General features: G+C 42.9%; 2 protein-coding genes across 3 annotated transcripts in view; both read right to left on the bottom strand.

Annotated features, from left to right (window-relative positions):
• Nucleotides 1-29: 29 nt before the first annotated feature.
• LOC109901211 (zinc finger protein 768) overlaps nucleotides 30-20,757 on the bottom strand; it is a 32,662-nt gene continuing 11,934 nt past the window's right edge. Inside the window, exons 1-7 of one of the 2 annotated variants that reach the window (XM_031836571.1) lie at nucleotides 19,654-20,180; nucleotides 19,004-19,125; nucleotides 18,645-18,821; nucleotides 14,731-14,874; nucleotides 14,103-14,214; nucleotides 10,916-11,025; nucleotides 30-2,100 (exon numbers count right to left, since the gene is read on the bottom strand). In XM_031836571.1, the coding sequence (XP_031692431.1) occupies nucleotides 1,177-2,100; nucleotides 10,916-11,025; nucleotides 14,103-14,214; nucleotides 14,731-14,874; nucleotides 18,645-18,821; nucleotides 19,004-19,125; nucleotides 19,654-19,903 (1,839 nt within the window). In that variant the 5' untranslated portion in view covers nucleotides 19,904-20,180 and the 3' untranslated portion in view covers nucleotides 30-1,176. Of the gene's footprint in view, nucleotides 2,101-10,915; nucleotides 11,026-14,102; nucleotides 14,215-14,730; nucleotides 14,875-18,644; nucleotides 18,822-19,003; nucleotides 19,126-19,653; nucleotides 20,181-20,757 lie in introns of those variants that run through there. The other variant, XR_004211796.1, reaches the window with a different exon arrangement.
• Nucleotides 17,305-18,638, bottom strand: LOC109901207 (protein krueppel-like). Its single transcript, XM_020497263.2, has one exon. The coding sequence runs from the start codon at nucleotides 18,606-18,608 to the stop codon at nucleotides 17,553-17,555; it is 1,056 nt and encodes a 351-aa protein (XP_020352852.1). The 5' UTR covers nucleotides 18,609-18,638; the 3' UTR covers nucleotides 17,305-17,552.

The raw sequence follows: 20,757 nt of genomic DNA, 5'->3' as shown, positions 1-20,757 counted from the left end.
ATGTTATTTTGGCATTAATACATGTCACATATCAGTTAAATTTTTATTTTTACATTGTTTGCAAAAAAAAAAAGAGTTAATAATGCCCACATACAAACATGGTCTCTTTTTTTGCTTTCTTGAGCAAGGCAGCTCCAAAATGCAGGTGTTTCAGCCTAGCTCAGTGCTTTCTGTGGTGGTGGGGCATGGTGGTGGGGCAGCCAGCTGAAAATATGAAGAGTAGGGGTTGGTAATGTTCTCTAGTTGCTCCATGATTGGCTCATGTTCTGTCACTCATGGAGACTACGTCACGGGCAAATCTTAGGGTAGAGCTCGAAAATTCAATCCCCTTGGGTGCTGCCATAGAGTTACATTAGAAGTGCCCAGTTACATGACAATGCCCCTCTGCTTTGTGCAGAGGGGCATTGTCATGCTGAAACAGGAAAGGGCCTTCCCCAAACTGTTGCCACAAAGTTGGAAGCACAGAATCATCAGCACCAGACAATTATTCCTCCTCCACCAAACTTTACAGTTGGAACCCATGCATTTGGGCAGGTAGCATTCTCCCTGCATCCACCAAACCCAGATTCATCCATTGGACTGCCAGATGGTGAAGCGTGATTCATCACGCCAGAGAAAGCGTTTCCACTGCTCCAGTCCAATTGTCGGCGAGCTTTACACCACTCCAGCTGACGCTTGGCATTTCGCATAGTGATCTTAGGCTTGTGTGCGGCTGCTCAGCCATGGAATCCCATTTCATGGAGCTCCCGGTGAACAGTATTTGTGCTGACGTTCCTTCCAGAGGCAGTTTGGAACTCGTAGTGATTGTTGCAACCAAGGACTGACAATTTAAGCGCAACAGGCTTCAGCACTCGCCGCTCCCGTTTTCTGAGCTTGTGTGGCCTACCACGTTGTGGCTGAGCCGTTGTTGCTCGTGGCTGAAATTTGATGAACTGACTTGTTGGAAAGGCATCCTATGATGGTGCCACGTTGAAAGTTCCTGAGCTCTTCAGTACGGGCCATTCTACTGCCAATGTTTGTCTATGGAGATTGCATGGCTGTGTGCTCGATTGTATACAATCGGCTGAAATAGCTGAATCCACTAGTTTGAAGGGGTGTCCACATAGTTTTGGTCATGTAGTGTTTGTCAACTAAAGAATGGTTCCCAGATATCCCCTGCGTACATCTCACACACTTCTACGATTTTTTCCCATTGTGGACACTCCTATGTCTGATAAGGTTATTCTGGAAGGAGAAGCTCTTGTAACACAGCTTACACTTGAAGGGCCTCTCCTTAGTGTGAACAGTCTGGTGCTTCTTCACATAGTTCGCCTCAGCAAAGCGCTTCCCACACGTGAGGCAGGCGTACGGCTTGTCGGCGTCCGTCCTAATGCTCGGCCTTACACGTTGTGACCCAATGATACCAGAGGAGGTAGAAGCAGGAGCCACCACCCTCAGGTGGTTGGTCTTTGAGCTCCCTCCTTGACCTCTAGCCATTGTTTGGGTGTTGTTGGGATTGTGTGCTGTGTTATAGGCTAGGTACTTCTCGTGGTGAACGTCCATCCTGACCCTGTCTGTATTGGTGGGGTAACCATGAGGTAATTGAGGAAGGCTAGACCCAGATCCAGGTCTTCTATGAACCCAGTCACCAGGCATTAGACGAGACTCTGAAGACAGACTTCCTGAAAGACTACCACAAGGAGCATCTCCCACCACGCTCTGAGAAGGCTGAAGCCCAGGGTGACCGGATCTTTTCATCATGGATACTGTGGTGTTTGTATCATAGGAACAGGAGGGTCTATCTCTATCAGCACCAGGCCCTGCTCCATCCCTGCACTGAGACTGTGAAGAGAAGGGTCTGGGCTGCAGACTGGAGTCTCTGCCTCTCTGATGACCACCAGGACTGGGGTTGTTCAGTCCACCTGTCCACTGGTTGTGTTCTGTGTGGTGGTGGAGTCTCTGTCCCTCACGGTTGGGTCCTAGTTGCGACTCGGGAAGGAAGAGCAACGGCTCCTGATCCAGGGTTCTGATCCGTGGCCATTGTTTGTGACCAGCCGCTGCAGAGGTCCAGCCTCTCCCGTCAGCAACATCGGGCATCAGCTGGTCTTCATGGAATGCAGACTGTGAAGACAAATTGAACAGAAAAGCATAAAGGTTTATATAAGATAACTATTTGCTGTACACACAAACATGATATGATAAAATGTTAACCACAGTCAAGCCCATCTCTAACACTGTGATTCAAGTACCTAACAATATGGAGTCATTGGATAAAAAAAATAAAAAAAATATGTAAATGTCCACGTGTTGATTCAATAATTAAGTATAATGTTTTGGTTCGATTGAGATAAGGGAAACTCAGTCCCTGCAATGATACAAAAATAACCAAGTCAGTCAGTACAGAGTCCATTTTGTAATTTAACTTCAACAAAATGGTCATACACAAATAATGTTACACTACTTTTATTACACAAAATGATACGTGAAGTAGAATAACTATTCTCACTATGGCAACACTTCTGTAAATCTGCTACCTTCGCTTTGATAAAGTTTATTTTAGAATACCTTGGAAAAAGTTCAACATGACATTACCCACAGGTTCACTACTTTATGTAAAGTAAACATGAATTAAAGAGCCAATGCAGCCGTTTTTATCTCCATATCTAATCATTTCTGAGTAACAATTAAGCACCTTACTGTGACTTTTTTCAATTCAAATGGTAAAAAGAAACAAAAATAGCTTCTTAGCAAAGAGCAATTTCTCAAGGAAGAATTTAGCTGGGACTGTCTGGGAGTGGGGACAAACTAACTGTTATTGGCAGAGAGGTTTGGAACTATCTTATTGGTCTATTAACTAGTTTGCCACCAGGCAGGGACAAAACTCTACCCCAACAAAACAGGCAGAAATTTCAGGTGGGCTTTTCAAACAGCTCTTACACTAAAAGGGTATTATAATTTTTACAATTTCACAGTATTATTCTAACATCAATGAAATATATCTACATCTCTCATGTTTTTGATTGCACTGAGCCTTTAAGGCAGGATCATTTCCCCATTATAAAATATAAACCTATAGGGACACAGATTGTCACCTTTCATCAGTGAAGCATTTTTACAGGCATCACACCAACCATCACCATACCTTCTACTCTGCCTCATGATACTAATTCTTTCCTCAAGTCACCTCATCAGGTTCCCCACTACATCTAAAACAACAGAATTAACTACAAACAAACGAGTACTACATTACATGTCACTATACTCTATACGTGGGCCGTGTGAATTTTCTTGTGGTGTATCCTGAGTAGGGTTGCAAAGGGTCAGGAAAAACTTTCCAGTAAATTTCCAGAAATTTTCCATGGATAGTTAAGCCCTGGAATTTGGGAAATGTTGCTTAAATTCATCAAATAAGTTAGCTTATAACAGTGAACCTTTTGTTGTGGGATACACAAGGTAATTCTAGGTCTTGTGGCATATTTTGGTTAAACAATCCCCAATTCAATGGAATTGCAACCCTCTGCATGCCCAGTGCATTCTTCCATCACATGTACAGCTGATTCTCAAGATCTTGCACACTAATGAGACACTATTGAGTCCACTCTACTACACTGTCTGAGCCAAGGACTACATGCTTTCTGGTAAGTTTCGAATACAATACTGGGTGGAGTGAAATATATTTTATATGACATACACAACCTTTTGTTAACTAGTAAATAGTAGCCTACAGCAAAGTGTGTTTAAATCATTTCTAACTTGTTAACAATTTCTGCTAGTTATTTTTTGCCTGTTGTTTTAGCTTGTTTGAGCCTGCTAACTGAGGAGTGTTAATTCACCTCTTTCCATACGTTTCATTTCAAAACATTTATCTTACAAAGGAGTTGTTTAATCTAACTGCTTAACTATTTATCTGTACTGTACATGTAATTGTATTTGGGGTTCACTCATTTTCTCTAATCTTTACAGGAAAATGCCACAGACTATCTGATGTGTGTAGACATTGCACTGCAACTAATGTAGAAAATACTGTGCCAAATTATGTGAAGAATGCAACAAAGATGCAGAATCATCTAGCCAAGTGCATAAAGTTCCCTCAGCGCTCACAACAAGCAACCTCTGACAAAAGTCCTTCTCCTTCTATTCAAGGTGAAAATTATGAATCATACACCTTATCGATAGCAACAGCTCCTGGTCCTCCTGGAATCAGAAGGTTGTTTTATTCAATGGAGGAACATAGTCAGAGAAATGCTGATGAATGTCTTGCTTGAGCTGTGTATGCAAATGGTTCACCTCTGATACATTTCTGAATGTTCTTTGCCCAGCATACACCCCTCCAACCAGACATGCTTTATCTACTCATTTGCGGGATGCAAATGAATTCAACAAAGTTCAAGTGAAGGTCAAGCAAATCATAGAGAAAGCAGACTGTATTGCAATCATCTCTGATGGGTGGTCGAATGTTCGTGGGCAAGGAATAATTAACTACATCTCCACCCCTCAACCAGTATTCTACAAGAGCACAGACACAAGGGAAAACAGACACACTGGTCTCTACATTGCAGATGAGTTGAAGGAAGTCATCAATGACCTTGGACCACTGAAGCTATTTGCACTGGTGACAGACAATGCTGCGAACATGAAGGCTGCTTGGTCTAAAGTGGAGGAGTCCTACCCTCACATTCACACCCATTGACTGTGCTCCTCATGCATTGAATCTGCTCCTCAAGGACATCATGGCACTGAAAACAATGGATACACTCTACAAGAGAGCCAAGGAAATGGTTAGGTATGTGAAGGGTCATCAAGTTATAGCAGCAATCTAAAGCAAAGTGAGAAGAATAAGAGCACCACATGAAGCTGCCCAGCAACACCCATTAGGGTGGTGTTGTCATCATGTTTGACAGTCTCCTGGAGGGGAAGGAGTCTCTTCAAGAAATGGCCATATCACAGTCTGCCGATATGGACAGCCCCATCAAGAGGATCCTCCTGGATTATGTATTTTGGGAGAGAGTGGTAAGCAGCCTGAAACTCCTGAAACCTATAGCAGTAGCCATTGCAAGGATTGAGGGAGACAATGCCATCCTGTCTGATGTTCAGACTCTGCTTGCAGATGTAAGAGAAGAAATCCGTACTGCCCTGCCTACTTCACTGTTGCTCCAAACAGAGGAAACTGCAGTTCTGAAATACATCAAAAAGCTTGAAGACTTCTGCCTGAAAACCATACAAGCCGCAGCGTACATGTTAGACCCAAAGTATGCTGGCAAGAGCATTCTGTCTGGTGCAGAGATCAACAAGCCCTATGGTGTCATCCCTACTGTCTCTCGCCACCTTGGCCTGGATGAGGGCAAGGTTCTTGGCAGTCTGGTGAAGTACACTTCCAAGCAAGGGCTTTGGGATGGAGATGCAATATGGCAGTCGTGCCAACATATCTCATCAGCCACCTGGTGGAAGGGACTGTGGATCTGAAGCTCTTTCCTCTGTTGCCTACACCATCCTCCAAATACCATCAACATCAGCCACCTCAGAGCACAACTTGTCCTTGTTTGGGAATACACACATCAAAGCACGCAACAGGCAGACCAATACAAGGGTTGAAAAATTGGTGGCCATCCGGGCAAATTTTAGGCTTTTTGAGCCTGATAACGAGCCATCCTCAACAGGGTTGGAAAGTGACAGTGAAGATGAGGCCTCAGAGTATGATGTTCAAGAGGTGGACATTGAGGAGGTCCAGGGAGAAGACATGGAAGCCTGAGAGGAAGACAACTAAAGCTTTAGTTTCTAGTCTGTCATTTTACAGATGTATGTTGACGTTTTTGGGTGATGCGATGGATCATTGGGGATCATACAATATTCCCTTCAGTGAAATCATCCCATGTGAAGTCAACTCAATTAAAGTTCAATTGGTAACTAAATCATTTTTATTTATATTGGAAGGATTTAATAATTTGCAATTATGCCTACTTAATATAAGGTAAAAGGTTTATGTATCTGTCTATTTATGTATATTTCTCCCATGTGGACTCTCTGGTGCCTCTTCAGGTTGAATGAGTCAGAGAAACTGGCCCCACACAGGTGGCAGCTGAACAGTTCTCCCCAGTGTGCATTCTGGTGGATCTCCACCTGTTTGGGGAAACTGAAGGCTTTCCCACAGAATGAACACGGGAAGCACTTCTCTTTGGCGCTGCCACCTTTACTGATTCCATCTCTACTACTGTCATTTGTCAATGGGCTTGTGTAGCCATTTAGTGTTGAGGCACTGGCATTGTCTGAGGTCTGAATTAACATTAAGAGAGTGTGAGGAGGACGAAGGCCGGGGAGTGTGTGTTGTTGCAGGGTCCATGTTCCAGTTGATTGATCCTATAGAAGGCCCGCTGAAGGAAACACCTGTTAACCTGAGGCGCCATCAGTCTCTCAATCACCACTATAGGAGCAGAACGGATCATCGCTAGCTGAGTCTGACGCTGTTCTCTCCAGCTGCATACGGACACCTCCCCATCCCCGCGGACCAAATCTATGCCTCACTCTGGTCCACCACATGAAAAAGTACTATAGTATGATATAAATACTATAGTAGTCACTGTAGTGTTTTTGCAAACTTTACTGTAGTATTTCCATACATGAAGGGCACTTTTTGCCATTTCCCGTATGATTGATGAGGATCTCCATATTGCAAATGTACGGTTCCTTATTAGACGTCCGTGAGTGTTATTCAAATAGGCTGGCGGTCTCAGGTTGTGCCCCCAGGGCCAGATCTTCCGGAAATTCATAAAATGAAGTCTCTCCGACATTTGGTTTACGTTTGATACATTTTTTAAATTTGCAATTTTTCCTCTGTTCTGGAAAATTCCACCAGATGGCGACTGGCTGCTTATTGCAAATGGACTAAACATCACGGAAAAGACTTCGAAGACGAAACTTGGTGAGCACGGGTTTGGCCAAATGGGCTTTTAGCCCAGAAACAAGATGCCGTCGAGGCCTCAACGCTTTTTGAGTTAAGGCCCATTTTCTGGGAGTAAAGGTCAAAAACGATAGAGCGCTAATTTGACCGCTTTGCGTCAAAATATATGAACCTACAGTCTAAGGGAAAAAAAGAACCAGCCATTTATCTATCGCAATTTATGAGAAATCGTACAATGTACAATTGGTGATGGTTAAAGAAATGTGTTTTTTCCCCCCAAAAAGTTACAGATCCAGTTGCGGTGTGTTCAGACGAATCCGTTAAGGTGGGTTTCGGAGCTCTACGTGATTTTCTGAACTCACACAGTCAATTGGGAGTGACACAGTGTGAGGCTTACAGACACACAGAGCCTGCAATAGTTACCTGCGTTAGAACCATCAAAGAACCGTCAGACCTAGAGCTCTGAAACTTTAAATACATGTTCCAGAGCTTTAGTCGATAGTTCACAGTGAGTTATGTGGCTCTGGAAGGTTCTCAGGCTGAGAAACAGCCTCGTAAATTTGCAATGACTTCAATGAATTTTGGCCATCGCGAAAATGGTGACATTTAGAAAAGTCCCAGAGTCACAAGACTAGGTGCATTGAAACCGCCTCGGCTCATAGAGACGGACCCTAACGTTTCTGTCCGGTAGCTCCTTCAGGGACACTGTAGGAACGCCCGGAAAAAGTGAATTTTCAGCACTAATTAAGGTCGTTGCCCGGGCTCAAAATGACCTATCGAGCCAAAACTCGTGATTCGGGGTCGCCTCAGCTAGGCCTAAACATAATGTCGAAACAGGACCCGAAGCTAGAACGTAACTACGTGATATATGTTTTTATTATGGTTTAAACACTGTGAATGTTGGGCCTGCTCTGAAATATGTGATAGTTGGCTTCTAAACAAGTTGGACAAAGTGGGTTTGGTGTCAGTTTGTATCAGAGTGATATCTTATTGACTGATGCACGCTGACTTTTGTACATTTGCATTAAGTTTAAACAGTGATGAACCATCACCAAATTGACATGCTGAAATCAACATCAATGAGCGATGGAGAGGAAACATTATCACTGCCCTGCCATCCCGAGTTCACGGGTGGGAGCACCCGACAAAGTGGGTTTGGTGTCAGTTTGTATCAGTGATATCTTATTGACTGATGCACGCTGACTTTTGTACATTTGCATTAAGTTTAAACAGTGATGAACCATCACCAAATTGACATGCTGAAATCAACATCAATGAGCGATGGAGAGGAAACATTATCACTGCCCTGCCATCCCGAGTTCACGGGTGGGAGCACCCCCACCCGTGCCCAACCAATAGAGGGCGCCCCTGATCAATTTGGACGTTTTTCCCAAAAACCTTTTAAAAACGAGTCCCATTGCTCTCTCATTGCACCAAATTCTTACTTCATATGACTTCCAATGATCAAACATGACAAATTGACCTATGTTGATTCAGGGCTTAACATGGTGATATATATCATTTGGTCAGTATAAATGCCATTTGGACATGGTTCACTGACTTTTGGGTTCGGAAACTGACTTCCTATGATCAAAGATGGCAAATGGACATAACATCCTGATTTGGTACTTTCAATACTTATGTATGGCAGTTGGACATTTCTTATGCCATTTGGACATGGTTTACTGACTTTTGACTTCCTATGATTATATAATGCAAATGGACAAAACATAGGCGTTATGGACAAACTTAATAAAATAAGACAAAGGTATGTTCACACGGTTGTTATATATGGTATAATTGACAAAATAATTTAAATATTTTCGGAAAAAAGGTCCAGAAAGGATTTTTTTTTTTAGAGGTGGTTGTACTTTAGATTTTTTGCTTACATTTTCAAAATTTGACCTGTGGGTATTGACTTTGTGTCCATTTTCAATTTGAAAATCTACGGTGGAGCGCACTCGCCATCTTTGGGATTTTTGTTGTAATGACACTTGGCATTTGCCATATGCCACTTGCCATAAGGTTTGGATGATCTGCCGTCTATTTCAGTGGTATTTGCGATTGTGTATATGTTTTGTCCAATACCAATATGTTGCCATTCATTTTTGTCCATTTCATGGGGGTTTTCCCTTACTATAGTAAAATAACTGTAGTATATACTATAGTAATGAATGTAGTGCTTTTGCAGACTGTAGTATACTGCAGTATTTATTTTAGTGTTTATGTAGGCTGTAGTATTTACGGAAGTGTTTTTGCAGATATTACTGTAGCATTTACAATAGTGTTTTTGTTTTATTATCTTTGACATAAACCTGTCGATAGGTAGAACTGGGGTCTGAACGGATAGTTAAGCGCCTCTGCTCTTTTCGATAACCTTTAGGGAACACAGTGCCTTCGGAAAGTAGTCATATCCCTCGACTTTTTTCACATTTTTTTTAGGTTACAGCCTTTTTCTGACATTTATTAAATTGTTTTTCCCCCTCATCAATCTACACAACAATTCCCCATAATGACAAAGCAAAAACTGTTGTTTTTTTACATTCTCTAGTTTTTTTTGCATATGCTTAGCTCTATTCTTTCTATTCTTTCTTTTTATCCCCAAAAAATCCCTAGTCTTTGCGGATGACAAGCAAATCTATAACATGATGCAGCTACCACCATGCTTGAAAATATTTAGAGTGATACTCAGTAATGTGTTGTGTTACATTTGCATCAAAAATAACACTTTGTATTTGTCGTGACTGGGTGTATTGATACACCATCCAAAGGGATATTCATTGTCTGCTTTTGTTATTTTTTTACCCATCTACCAATAGGAGCCCTTCTTTGCAAGGCATTGGAAAACTTCCCTGGTCTTTGTGGATGAATTTGTGTTTGAAATCCACTGCTCGACTAAGGGACCTTACAGATAATTGTATGTGTGGAGTACAGATGAAGTAGTCATTCAAAAATTATGTTAAACACTACTATTGCACACAGAGTGAGTCCCATGCAACTTATTATGCGACTTGTTAAGCAAATGTTTACTCCTGAACTTATTTAGACTTGCCATAACAAAGGGGTTGAATACATACTGATTTAAAACATTTCAGCTTTTAAATTAGATTTTTTGTGTGTGTGTGGGGGGGGTACTTTTTTACCCCTTTTCTCCCTAATTTTCATCATATCCAATTGATAGTTACAGTGTTGTCCCATCGCTGCAACTCCCGTGTGGAGTCTGGAGAGGCAAAAGTAGAGAGCCACGTGTCCCCGAAACACGACCCCGCCAAGCCGCACTGCTTCTTGACACACTGCTCGCTAATTCCAGAAGCCAGCTGCACCAATGTGTCGGAGGAAACACCGTACAGCTGGCGACCGAGGTGACTGTGAATGCACCCGGCCGCCGCATGGAGGCGTCGCTTGAGCGCGATTGGACAAAGACATCCCAGCCGGCCAAACCCTCCCCTTACCCGGACGACGCTGGGCCGGGATCGATCCTGGATCTGCAGTGCCTTAGACTGCTGCGCCACTCGGGAGGCCCTTTAATTTTGTATTAATTTCTTAACCTTTCTAAAAACATAATTCCACTTTGACATTATGGGGTATTGTGGGTAGATCAGTGACTGAATCTAAATTAATCAATTTTAAATTCAAGCTATAACAACAAAATATGGAAAAAGTCAAGGGGTGTGAATACTTTCTGAAGGCACTCTACTAGAATTATAAAACTGTAGTGTTTTTGAAGGCATTAGTGGTTTTTGGGTGGGAAAATACTGTAGTATTTACTACAGTATACTACAACATTCTATAGTAAGCACCTCACAATTGAGGATACTACAGTGTGTAGTATAGTATTCTACAGTATACTACAGTTTAATACAGAAATCTATACTAAGTATTTTAGTATTCTATAGTAAACTGTAGTCTTTTTTCATTTGGGGCTCAGTCAGTCTGTTGACTAAATTCAGTTGTTGTTTTGTGTTCGACTGTCTGTTTCTGATTGTGGCTAACAGTGTTGTTCTCCAGCCCAGAGTTGAGGAATCTGTCCCATCCACTGACCTCCACTATCTCGCCCTGCTCAGTGATATGGTCCCCTGAGCCTTTGGCTGCGCCCGGCTGGGAATCCAAGATGTCCGCCCAGCCTCCCTTGTTAGGCTCCAGCCAACCAACTGCAGGAAGAGGTTACAAAATAGACATTTACAAACATGGCAGAGAACTCTAAATATGGTGTTTAAGTCAATTACCTGTACAACTCTGGTTCATCCTTGGGAGCAATTTTTTATTTTCAAAAGCCTGAAGTACCACGTTAATCTGTACAAACAATATTACGCAAGTATAAACACCATGCTCCAAAACCAGCGTAAAAAAGCCAGACTACGGTTTGCAACTGCACATGGGGACAAAGATCATACTTTTTGGAGAAATGTCCTCTGGTCTGATGAAACAATAATAGAACTGTATGGCCATAATGACCATCATTATGTTTCAAGGAAAAAGAGTAAGGCTTGCAAGCCGAAGAACACCATCCTAACCGTGAAGCATGGGTGTAGCAGCATCATGTTGTGGGGGTGCTGGGATGCAGGAGGGACTGGTGCAATTCACAAAATAGATGGCATCAAGAGGAAGGAAAATGATGTGGATATATTGAAGCAACATCTCAAGATATCAGTCAGGAAGTTAAAACGTGGTCACAAATGGGTCTTCCAAATGGACAATGACCCCAAGCATACTTCCAAAGTTGTGGCAAAATGGCTTAAGGACAACAAAGTCAAAGTATTGGAGTGGCCATCCCAAAGCCCTGACCTCAATCCTATAGAAAATGTGTGGGCAAAACTGAAAAAGCATGCGCGAGCAAGGAGGCCTACAAACCTGACTCAGTTACACCAGCTCTGTCAGGAGGAATGGGCCAAAATTCACCCAACTTATTGTGGGAAGCTTGTGGAAGGCTACCCAAAATGTTTGTCCAATTGTTTGAAACAATTTAAAGGCAATGCTACCAAATACTAATTGAGTGTATGTAAACTTCTGACCCACTGGGAATGTGATGAAAGAAATAAAAGCTGAAATGAATCACTCTCCACTATTATTCTGACATTTCAGATTCTTAAAATAAAGTGGTGATCCTAACTGACCTAAAACAGGGAATTTCTACTAGGATTAAATGTCAGGAATTGTAAAAAAAACTGAGTTTAAATGTAGTTGGCTAAGGTGTATGTAAACTTCCGACTTCAACTTTATGTGTGTTTTGTATGTAAACATAAGATGTATTGATTTTATTTTATGAATGAAGAAAACATAGCCAGGCGCATCACTATTTCCACTCAAGATCTATTACTGTATGTAGGCTATATGTAGAGAGGCGAGTGTAGAGAGTATAGAGATATTGTTATCCACGTAGGCACCAACGATGTTAGGATGAAACAGTCAGAGGTCACCAAGTGCAACATAGCTTCAGCGTGTGTCGGCATCGAGTAATTGTCTCTGGCCCCCTCCCAGTTAGGGGGAGTGATGAGCTTTACAGTAGTCTCACAACTCAATCGCTGGTTGAAAACTGTTTTCTGCCCCTCCCAAAAGATAGAATTTGTAGATAATTGGCCCTCTTTCTGGGACCCACAAACAGGACCAAGCCTGGCCTGCTGAGGAGTGACGGACTCCATCCTAGCTGGAGGGGTGCTCTCATCTTATCTACCAACATAGACAGGGCTCTGACTCCTCTAGCTCCACAATGAAATAGGGCAGTGCAGGCCAGGCAGCAGGCTGTTAGCCAGCCAGCCTGCCAGCTTAGTGAAGTCTGCCACTAGCACAGTCAGTGTAGTCAGCTCAGCCATCCCCATTGAGACCGTGTCTGTGCCTCGACCTGGGGTGGGCAAAACTAAACATGGTGGTGTTCGCTCCAAAAGGCTTTCGGAGCCATCATCGACTCAGTGGGTTTTCAACATGTCTCTGGACCTACTCACTGTCACAGTCATACTCTGGACCTAGTTTTGTCCCATGGAATAAATGTTGTGGATCTGAATGTTTTTCCTCATAATAAGACTATCGGACCACCATTTTATTACGTTTGCAATTGGAACAAATAATCTGCTCAGACCCCAACCAAGGAGCATCAAAAGTAGTGCTATAAATTCACAGACAACACAAAGATTCCTTGATGCCCTTCCAGACTCCCTCTGCCTACCCAAGGCCGTCAGAGGACAAAAATCAGTTAACCACCTAACTGAGGAACTCAATTTAACCTTGCGCAATAACCTAGATGCAGTTCCACCCCTAAAAACATTTGTCATAAGAAACTAGCTCCCTGGTATACAGAAAATACCCGTGCTCTGAAGCAAGCTTCCAGAAAATTGGAACGGAAATGGCGCCACACCAAACTGGAAGTCTTCCGACTAGCTTGGAAATACAGTACCGTGCAGTATCGAAGAGCCCTTACTGCTGCTCAATCATCCTATTTTTCCAACTTAATTGAGGGAAAGTCCTGCCGTGGCGGAGATCTTTGTGGGCTATACTCGGCCTTGCCTCAGGATGGTAAGTTGGTGGTTGAAGATATCCCTGTAGTGGTGTGGGGGCTGTGCTTTGGCAAAGTGGGTGGTGTTATATCTTTCCTGTTTGGCCCTGTATCATCGGATGGGGCCACAGTGTCTCCTGACCCCTCCTGTCTCAGCCTCCAGTATTTATGCTGCATTAGTTTATGTGTCGGGGGGCTAGGGTCAGTTTGTTATATCTGGAGTACTTCTGTCTTCTCCGGTGTCCTGTGTGAATTTAAGTATGCTCTCTCTAATTCTCTCTCTGAGGACCTGAGCCGTAGGACCATGCCTCAGGACTACCTGGCATGATGACTCCATGCTGTCCCCAGTCCACCTGGCCGTGCTGCTGCTCCAGTTTCAACTGTTCTGCCTGCGGCTATGGAATCCTGACCTGTTCACTGGACGTGCTACCTGTCCCAGACCTATTATTTGACCATGCTGGTCATTTACGAACATTTGAACATCTTGGCCATGTTCTGTTATAATCTCCACCCGGCACAGCCAGAAGAGGGCTGTCCACCCCTCATAGCCTGGTTCCTCTCTAGGTTTCTTCCTAGGTTTTGGCCTTTCTAGGGAGTTTTTACTAGCCAACGTGCTTCAACACCTGCATTGCTTGCTGTTTGGGGTTTTAGGCTGAGTTTCTGTACAGCACTTTGAGATATCAGCTGATGTACGAAGGGCTATATAAGCAAATTTGATTTGGATATGCATTTCTCCCTTACCTTGCTCCCCCATCTTTAGTCCACTCAGCAGGTCAATGCTCTCTGGTTCATCTTCTATTGTCTCCACTTTGACTATCAGCAGATCAGGCTTCCCATCCTCCATGTCTACTGACTGTAAGAGATACAGAGTGAGAAGATGTTGGATCAAGAAATCTGATATGAGCACCCTGCTATAGAGCATCTTCTGAATGGGCAATGAGGGACTGCTATGAGTACAATTCAAACATGTTAGTTGATTTGATAATGTGACACTCTTTAAAGAGATGAATCAGATGAACTTGTGGATACCATTATTGTCTCTGTGTCCAGTATGCAGGCAGTTAAGAGGTCATTTGGCGAACCAAAGCTAACTAGCTTGCTAGCTGTGCCCGAAGACTTCCAGTGTTTGCCTTTAATTAAGCTAGTTAGCACTCGTTCACAAAATTACCTCTGATTTATCAAAACCTTAAAGAGACCTGGGCCCTTATTCACAAATAGTAGGAGTGTTGATCTAGGATCTTTCCAAATAGTCTTATTCATTATGATCTAAAAGGCTAAACGGATCCTAGATCAGCACTCCTACTCTGAGGTTTTGTGGATACAGGCCCTGACATAATACCATTCAGACAGTAGTTCATAGTGGACTCACCTCAGTGAGACTGTGTGTGGTCCTGTGCTGCTCAGTTGGTTCCTCTGTGGGTTCAGGGGGAGGTGTAGTCTGGTTGTCCTCCATGACCATGGTCCTCTCAGGGTTCCCCAGACCCTCCTCCTTCACCAGAAGCACTTCCTCCTCCTGGAAGAGACAGGTGATACAGATTACACAGACATACACTCCCTCAGGTATGTACACACAGATAATAAACACACTTTCAACATGGAGTGTTTACCCATCCCCACTACGTTTGAGTCCTATACTGTAGTTACAGAATGACTTTGTTGTTAAACCCATCATGGTGGACATAAATATGTTGTGGGTAAATATGAGTCAGCTAAGATAAGTCAAGTCAGACAGACCTGACTAAACCATTTTGATGTGTACAGTAGAGGTTTGTTAGTGTGTGAGTACATAGTAATATTTAGTAAGTCTATAATGGTTATAAAGCACTGTTGGGTGTATGCAGAATAGGGTGAGATCAGATGTGATGTACACTAAAGAGTCCAACTTGTCTCCTCCATCTACACTGATTGAAGTGTATTTAACATGTGACGTCAATAAGGGATCATAGCTTTCACCTGGTCAAGTCTGATCCCTTATTGATGTCACTTGTTTCAATCAGTGTAGATGAAGGGGAGGAGACAGGTCTTAGGCAGCATTTTATGCTCTGAGACAACTGACACATGGATTGTGTTTATGTGCCATTCAGAAGGTGAATGGGCAAGACAAAAGATTGAAGTGCCTTTGAACGGGGTATGATAATAGGTGGCAGGTGCACCAGTTTGTGTGAAGAACTGCAACGCTGCTCGGTTTGTCACGCTCCAGTTTCCCGTATGAATAAAAAAAAAAAAAAACAGGTACGTACACACAGAAACACTTTCAACATGGAGTGTTTACCCACCCCCCTACGTTTGAGTCCTATACTGTAGTTACAGAATGACTGTTGTTAAACCCATCATGGTGGACATATATATGTTGTGGGTAAAAATAAGTCAGCTATGATAAGTCAAACAAACTTCACTAAACTATTTTGACATGTACAGTAGGTGTTAGTGTAGGTATATTTATTAAGCGTATATTGGTAGACAATAGTTAAGTCACAATTGCCCATAAAAATGTATGAAAAACAAACATTTACATTTGTCTTAATTTAAGGTTAGCATTAGGTTTAAAATCACATTTTAAGTGAAATTGTAGAAATAGGTGGGGTTTAGCCATAATTCTGACTTTTGACTTAACCAAAAATACACATTTCATCACCAGTTATGAAGCAGAATAGGGTGATATCAGATCTGATGTATATTAAAGAGTCTCATTGACAGTCTTAGAATGAAAAGTCCCATTTTGTGTTTATTAAAAAACAAGTTTTAAATACACCATATGAAAACCACACACATGTCTCAACTAAAAACCTGCATGAACTTGATGAACTGCATCCATTTTCTCATTCAAAGAGTCTTGGGATAAAAATTAAGCAGTTGAATTTAAGTAATAAAATATGCATTTGTGAACATCATATAGCCTATACAGTACAAACACAATTTGTAACAGACTTTAGGTTTACAGTGCATTCAAAAAGTATTCAGACCCCTTTAATTTTCCACTTTGTTACAGCCTTCTAAAATTAATGAAATAGTTTGGTTTCTCATCAATCTACACACAATACCCTATAACAACAAAGCAAAAAAACAGTTTTAGAAATGTTTGCAAATGTATATTTAAAAAACAAATCACATTTACATTAGTATTCTGACCCTTTACTCAGTACATTGTTGAAGCACCTTTGGCAGTGATTACAGCCTCGAGTCTTCTTGGGTATGACGATACAAGCCTGGCACACCTGTATTTGAGGAGTTTCTCCCATTCTTCTCTGCTGATCCTCTCAAGCTCTGTCAGGTTGGATGGGGAGTGTTGCTGCACAGCTATTTTCAGGTCTCTACAGAGATGTTAGATCAGATTCAAGTCCGGGCTCTGGCTGTTCCACTCCGATACATTCAGACTTGTCCCGAAGCCACTCCTGCGTTGTCTTGGCTGTGGGCTTAGGATCCTTGTCCTGTTGGAAGGTGAACCTTCGCCTGAGTCTAAGCACTCTGTAGCAGGTTTTCATCAAGGATCTCTCTGTACTCGGCTCCGTTCATCTTTCCCACAATCCTGACTAGTCTCCCAGTTTCTGCCGCTGAAAAACTACCCCACACCACCAGGCTTCACCATAGGGGTGGTGCCAGGTTTCCTCCAGACGTGACGCTTGGCATTCAGGCCAGAGTTCAATCTTGGTTTCATCGGACCAGAGAATCTTGTTTCTCATGGTCTGAGAGTCCTTTAGGTGCCTTTTTGGCAAACTCCAAACGGGTTGTCATGTGCCTTTTTACTGAGGAGTGGCTTCGGTCTGGCCACTCAACCATAAAGGCCTGATTGGTGGAGAGCTCAATTTCGAGTCTCATTGCAAAGGGTCTGAATACTTTTGTAAATAAGGTTTCTGTTATTTATTTTTAATAAATTTGCTAAAAATTCTTAACCTGTTTTTGCTTTGTCATTATGAGTTTGTGTAGATTGATTTGTTCTTATTTAATCAATTTTAGGAAAAGCTGTAAAGTAACAAAATGTAGAAAAAGTCAAGGGTCTGAATACTTTCCGAATGCACTGTATGCCTTTTATTTTACAATGTCTGGAAGCAATATATACTGAAATCTGTTACCCTTGTTATTCCAAATGCATCTGTGGGTCTTTTTAGCTGACAATGAAAACTAATCTTTGTGTTTAATGCTTGGTTTGACATAAACGTCAGAAGCTGTTGAATGGAATGGTTACTTTCTATGTCATTGAGTGGAATGTTTTTTCTGGTGGTGTATCCGGAGGTAGCTCCTCTCTGAGAAACTCTTCCTGCAGTGCGTACAGGCGAACAACCTCTCTCCCGTGTGGACCTTCAGGTGAATCTTCAGCTGGTGCTGGCGTGAGAACCTCTTCTCACACTGGGGGCAGCTGAAGGGTTTCTCCCCTGTGTGGACCCTCTCGTGCCTCTTCAGGTCACCAGCCTGAGCGAAGTGCATTTGACAATGCGTACAGCTGAAGGGTTTCACCCCTGTGTGGACCCTCTGGTGCCTCTTCAGGTTGCCAGCCACGGAAAAGCGCATATGACACTGGGTACAGCTGAAGGGTTTTACCCCTGTATGGACCCTCTGGTGGATCTCCACCTTCTGGAGGCAGCTGAAGCCTTTGTTACAGAACATGCAGAGGAACCGTTTCTCTTTAACATTGCCTGATGTGGCTCCCTGTCCCTGAGCCTGGGCTCTAGCCCGGTCATTTGAGTTCAACAGCTGATTGGAAAGGACATGGCTGTGTGATGCGGAAGGTGCCATCGACGTGGACCCTGGATTGCGATCCCTGAACGTGTGTAAAGGGGAGAGGGTGGCAACATTTACAGTTGTCTCTAAGCTTCCCCTATAATCTAAGAAATCTCTGCCATGTGAGTGTCCGTCTCCTAGGTGACTATCTGCATTCAATAGGGGAGAAGCGTAGCCCTCCACTTTTACAGTCACCTCATCTACCACTATGACCTCCCCTTTCTTATCTAGGCACCCTTCAGAGTATACACTACTAGTGTACTGGTTCCAGTCCCCTCTAGACAGATCAGTTTGTGTCTCTAAACCCAAGGATATGTTGCCAGGGTCCATCTCTGTTGCGTAAGAACAACATGGAACATCCCCGTCAGTGTCTAACGAGTCACCATCACCACGAGAATTAATCTGGCTCTGAAATACCGGTAAATAGTCTGAGCCAGGAGCAGGAGGACAGCCCAGTCTCTCTGGGTCTGATCTGTGGTCAGATCCTTTGTGTAAGAACCTTTGTGTTACTGTTAATATCTCGGTGTCCATCTCTGACTTGAGGATGGGCTTCGGCGTTCCACTGACCTCTGTGATGCTGCGTTGGGTCCAGGCCTGGGGTGCGGCAGTGGTGGCGAGGTCCTCGGTGGCTACAAGGTGCTTTCCAGCCGCACCAGTCTGGATGTCTCTGCTGTGCCTTGGGTCCTCCTCTCCTTCAGACCTCTCCTGCTTGACCCCAGGACCTGCAGCCTCTGCATCTGCAGACTGACATAAACAGAAGGGAGGTTATTACAGGTACAAGAGTAGAATTGGTTAACAATGTCATTGGGAAGTCTCCAAGCTCCCCTATGGCAGATAAATATGGATGTATATGTAAGCAAGTGAATAGATGAGGGGTGCCTTTCTGAAATAAACTGGTCACATTTATGTAATACTATTACACTAACCTCTATCACAATTACGTGCTGGGTTGAGGTTCCACTCCCCTCATCAACAGTGATTGGTTGGTCTTCGCTCCATGTATTGTGTCCCACTTGCTTCACAAAGCTCCTGTGGCCTCCAGTGAGATCTGAGAGAGTGATTGGGGGGGAAAGAGGTGGTTAGTGTAGGTACTGTCAATGCTCAACTGTATATTGTACATTATTGACAATTTTGACACTGTCTAGAATTGGCAAGGATGTAAGGTAAGACATCACATAACTTCTTGATATACTATTTATAGAATGATTTTGTTCCATGCATTATATCGTTTAGAATATTATAGTGTCTATCTGCAAGTTACCTATGTAATCAGAATGATTGCCTACTATCCAAATAATGATCAAGACCGAATTCCGGTTAACCAGCCATATGTGGTTAACACATTTTGGGGCTACCGAGTGGCGCACAGGTCGAAGGCACTGCATCTCAGTGCATGAAGCGTCACTGCAGACACCCTGGTTAGAGCGGCGTCATTGTAAATAAGCATTTGTTCATAACTGACTTGCCTAGCTAAATAAAGGTTAAATAAAACATTTAAATTAAACATCTAAAGTTACACATGCCCAGATGTGAACGAGGAGACCGGTCCACAGCCCCCGCCTTCTACAAAATGTACCTCTTGCCATTCCTCTGTATCGGTCGAGGATCTTGGGACGACTCGTGAGGACGCGGTCCCGTGCCACCTTAAGTTCCAGTAGCTGTAGTTTCCTCCGCAATGACCTGTTTTCTTTCTGGCTTTGAGTTATTTCCAAACGAAACACTGCATAGTCGTCGTCTACGAGTTTACAGACCTCTGCCACGGCTGCATTCGCTAGCACCTCCATGATGGAGGCTATTTGAGTGTGAACAGCAATACAGTTAGCCATTGTTAGCAGCTAGCTAGTTAACGTCCGCGTTTCCGAGATAACATCGGTCAACCAAGTCCTGTCTCAAACGCGAATTAAACACTATATGGGGTAAATGGGTGATGCCGTGGAGTTTAATGGGGCATATTGAGTTCCAGGATGTTAATAAACGTCTAAATAACAACAAAAACCGCTAACGTGTACATTTTTCCTGTTCACTTCCGTTTACGCTTCTTCTTCAGTGGTCTTTAAATGTCGGTTGGCAACCAACTTTACAGATGCATCTACGCCACCGACTGGAGTGTTGACCAGAGACAGGGAATGTCTGAAGTTTAACCCCACCCAATTAAACCCTTCTCCCTAAGGAAACGGAATATATATTTAATACAATATCACCTTAAGGTTTTCTTAAATTCAATTAAACTTGACTCCTCAATACCATTATTCCTTAATACTAATAACAAACTGTCCATTTCCCTCTCATATCGCTGGCATTGAAATAGAACGTGTGCTACTGTCTCCATCTCCCTCTGCCTGTGAACTATCTTCCCAGTTGGATGTTTCCGACTAATTTCAAAGTGCTGTTGAGCCTGATGAATCTCAGCCTTGTGATTACATCTTCATCCCTTCTCTCTGGACCTGAGGACCTCCCTGCCTCCACCTTTTCCTGGATCCTTACAGGTGTCTTTCCCTTCCTTTTCCACAACCGTACCATGTATCTTTATTTATTTTTACCACTGTTATTATTATTAATCCCTTAGTCTCTATTTTACTTAAGAGAGCAGATCTTATTGGTTGGTGTCATAGCTCAAAGGGTGTGGTTAAATTAAAAATGTATGCACAATGTTTTTTTTTTTAAATATAGTACTACATTA

Source organism: Oncorhynchus kisutch, linkage group LG12 (assembly GCF_002021735.2).
Source record: "Oncorhynchus kisutch isolate 150728-3 linkage group LG12, Okis_V2, whole genome shotgun sequence".
Classification (NCBI taxonomy): domain Eukaryota; kingdom Metazoa; phylum Chordata; class Actinopteri; order Salmoniformes; family Salmonidae; genus Oncorhynchus; species Oncorhynchus kisutch.
The sequence above is the reverse complement of the archived record's forward strand: the minus strand, read 5'-3'. Positions and strand labels throughout refer to the sequence as shown.